Below are 3823 nucleotides of genomic sequence, written 5' to 3'. Positions count from 1 at the left end.
GAAAAAACAAATTATATAGATGAATAGGATAAATAATAACACAATAAAGTTTTTTATTTATGATTAAAATGTAAACACGTATTGTTTAAGGCACAATTTTGACTTCAAATGTCAATAAATAAACCAGTTGACATCTGAAAAGGAATTGGGATCCTCATTGCGCGAATGCCGCTGATTTCAAAGATTTTAAAATGTCGTCTTTTCATATTTTATAAGTCGTCTTTGCAATTTGTAATTTCTTATAATTGGTATATCACGTAAATTATGTATTAATTAGTAGACTAATGTTATTTCATTTGTCATAGTACTAATTAAAGGACTTATTTCTTTTTTTGAAGGTGTTTTGTACCTTATTTAGGTAACTATGAGCAGTAAAAATGTCGTCTACATTTGAAATCAAATTCATGGCGAAATACAAAGACGCGGCATTCGGCAAAAATAAAGCTCCCAACTTTGAATCTTGTAAAAAAAATATAAAATATATTAGTATTAATTCATACCGAGTAAAGTTTAATTAAAATGAAAAAATCAAAAGGTGAAGATTAAATTAAATCAACATTTTGTTTTACGAAAACAAAAAATTTCATAAAAAACGATTTTTCATTTGTTTATAAATAGACATTACGGTAGCCATGTTTCTTTCAAACAGCTGATCATGAGCTTAGTCAATTTTCATAAGGCCATTTACTTTTGTAAAACTAAAATGCCTTGATTTGACAAGTTTCTGTTTGTTAGTCAAACCAAATTGACCAAAAAGTGTTTTTTTGTTGTTACCCATTTTAATTTTGTGTTATTAGTAGAAACAGAAAGATAATTTTGATGCTTATGTTTGCTAACCAGCATTTTTTTTTTCAGAAATGAATCATGGCCGAACAGACTGGAGAACTACCTTGTCAGAACAATATTCAAGTGATAAAAACTTCAGATGACCAAGGAGCTGGAATTGATAATATAAATACAACTCGACCCGTACTATTGATGCCAACTAATGATGGCGAAACTGATACGAACAGTCTTGTGCTTCCAGAACAGGTAATCTTATAAGATTTGGCCCTTTTGTAGTAATGTTCTTAACGGGGTAGTTGCACGGAATGCATTTAAACTTGAATTTAGTGATCTGCTTAATTTTTCCTGTTCAATATATATTTGAAAGAATTTCAATTTTCTACCATTTAAAAAACTTAGACTAGAAAATCTTAATTTTGAAAATATACAATTTATATGACTGTCCTGTTTTTACAAAGCATGAAGACTATTTTAGTCGTGCCGATATGATTGCTATTAATAGGTAATACAATTAATGTTAGATAATGTTCTTGTAACTTATGCCTGCAATCAAACTCGTTAAATGCACTTCATGCAATTGTCCCTTTTACTCAAATTAACGATGGGAATGTCTCTTCCTCCCTCTCTAGCTCTTCATGTTACTTAGTTAAGTTTCCTTCTTAGAATATTATAAATAGTTATTTAGCTTTATGTAAGGTTGAAGATGTGGATGCAAGTCCCGCAGTCCAAGATGCAGATATTAATGGACTGGTCAGTGCACTCATAGGCCAGGCCTCTACCCTTACTCATAGAGATAGTCTTCATTATGATATTACAGGTATGCTAACACTAATTTTTGTAATAACAAGAACAATTAAAATGTTACATTGTATTTTGTTATGCATTCAGTAGTAAGATATCTTGCTTTTGAAAATGAGATAGTCATTCTTTTTTTATTAGAAAATAGCTTTATATTTAAGATAATTATGCAAACATGTTTGCCTTCGAGTGCAGTGAGCAAGAATGTAAAAGTGAACCAAACCAATCAAGCATATAGAGTAGCTGCGCTAATGTCGATAAGAAGGTTTTCTGGACATAAAAGTTAAAAAATATAAATAGGTATTTAACAGTTATTCCTTATTAAGAGTATACTTATTGTTTAGGATTTAAGAAGGTGATCATATTTAACCACAAGAGATTTCATTCTCGATTTGATCTCACTGAAAGGTAGGTATTTAGATTATTTTATTTCAACACAACTTAAATTATTTTATAACATTTGATTATTTGAATGTAAATAAATTCTTTGTACAGGCGAGGAACAGAACATGATGTAAAAGCAATCAAAAAAACATTTACCTCACTAAAATGGGAAGTCCAGATCTGCAACGATTATACCTGCAAGGAAATTAGGTAAGTTTTTAGCCATCAAAGCCTAGTCAGATTTTTTCAGATTCTAATAAAGTAAAGTATCTAATCGTTCCATTGATTAAATGTATTTTTCAGGGATGTGATGAATACTTTACAAACAAGTAGCGAAACCTCTCAAATATCTGCCCTAGCTGTTTTCATACTTTCTCATGGAGAAGACAATGGGACAGTATTTGCTAACGACAGTATGTACCGTGTAGACCAAGATATTTTGTATCCCTTGGCAGCGGATAAATGTCCTTTGCTTGCGGGCAAGCCTAAGTTGATATTTGTACAGGCATGCCAGGGAAAGGTAAGATATTTATTTATTGGAGATTATTATTTGGTTGTAATGCTCTGTGCCTATAGACAGTAGGGTGGACCCATTTCCCCCTTTTTTTAGATTTTACTGTTATCATTGTGGAAGTCATATATATGTATTATAAGCCCCATTCAAGTTTCAAAACTGACTTGGCTCATATAGCTGCCGGCGCGCGGGGGGTATAAAAAGTGCCCACCCCCTTATAAAACCAAAAATTTAAATTCCTTCAAACACAGGCATGTTGCATATCAAAATAACCACATTGAAATGCTGATTACGAATCTGAAAACCGTTTTGAAAAATATGGCTCCTAGTTGGAATAAGATCTCATTAAGTACCTGAAAACAGCTGATTTAGTCAAAATTGTTCATTTTGGTAGGTTATTTGAAAATCATTTCAGACTGAATCAATATTTTTCAAAACGATTTTTAGATTTGTAATCAGCATTTCAATGCGGTCATTTTGATATGCAACATGCCTGTGTTTGAAGGAATTTCAATTTTTTGTTTTATAAGGGGGCGGGCACATTTTATACCCTGTTGTTTTTGAATTAAAACCCCTCTTTCAAGTTTCACAGGGCTTTATATTGGCCCAGTAACCCTTGCCAATGTCTACTAATGTGAAATTCTAAAATCGACCCACCCTAATAGATAGATTCAATAAATATCATTTAAAATTAAGAAAATATAATATTTTGATATTGTTAAGAATGTTTCTTATTTTTTTTTATTTTCAGAGCACAGATCCAGGCATAGATGTTCGTCGTCGACATACAAGCCAAGATTCAGCCTCCACCTACAGGATTCCAAATTTTTCAGATTTTCTTATTTTTCAAGCATCTTTCTGGGACCATTATTCATTTCGAAGTAGCGACTCCGGCTCCTGGTTTATCCAGGCATTGTGCAACAAAATTGATGAGAGCTCAATGAATGATTCTTTACTGGATACTTTACTTGCTGTTTCAAGATTTATTTCTCTTGAAAAAGAATCAAATGTACCTTCCCGTCCACAGTTGCACCAGAAGAAACAAACACCTCTCATGTATTCAACCCTGCTAAGACGAATGTATTTAAAGCAGATATCAGTGGCCAAAGAATGTTCTCGTTGTTCAGATTGCCAGAAAGAAAGTTTTGTTCCAGTGACAAAGATGAAAAATGAACAGATGGATACCAGACAAGTTAAAAACAAAGAAAATTGCATTTGCATGTAAAATAGATACATGTGTCATATATTCGTGTACCATTCATATTAATCTAACGCATAAATTGTTGCTCATAAGTTTCAAACCTCTTCTGCTTATACATCTAGAAAATTATTGTCTCAAAT

The 3823-nt window shown here is 32.0% G+C and overlaps 2 protein-coding genes across 3 annotated transcripts in view; both read left to right on the top strand.

The window, feature by feature from the left end:
* Positions 1-3823, top strand: part of Rpt2 (26S proteasome regulatory subunit Rpt2) — a 123485-nt gene that overhangs the window by 82410 nt on the left and 37252 nt on the right. The window lies entirely within an intron of this gene.
* On the top strand, positions 865-3707 carry LOC145315463 (caspase-3-like). Its single transcript, XM_080155446.1, has 6 exons — positions 865-1032; positions 1483-1603; positions 1929-1992; positions 2080-2178; positions 2272-2488; positions 3234-3707. The coding sequence occupies exons 1-6, from the start codon at positions 865-867 to the stop codon at positions 3705-3707; spliced, it is 1143 nt and encodes a 380-aa protein (XP_080011572.1).

This window comes from Acartia tonsa, chromosome 4 (genome assembly GCF_053477335.1).
Source record: "Acartia tonsa isolate MP-2025a chromosome 4, ASM5347733v1, whole genome shotgun sequence".
In the NCBI taxonomy this organism is placed as follows: Eukaryota; Metazoa; Arthropoda; class Copepoda; order Calanoida; family Acartiidae; genus Acartia; species Acartia tonsa.
Note: the sequence above shows the minus strand (reverse complement) of the source record. Positions and strands in the feature narration are given on the sequence as shown.

Coding starts and splice junctions, on each gene's coding strand:
- LOC145315463 (XM_080155446.1), top strand. CDS start 865: ATGGCCGAACAGACTGGAGAACTACCTTGTCAGAACAATATTCAAGTG. Junction 1,604..1,928: donor TCTTCATTATGATATTACAG/GTATGCTAACAC, acceptor CTTATTGTTTAG/GATTTAAGAAGGTGATCATA. Junction 1,993..2,079: donor CGATTTGATCTCACTGAAAG/GTAGGTATTTAG, acceptor TTCTTTGTACAG/GCGAGGAACAGAACATGATG.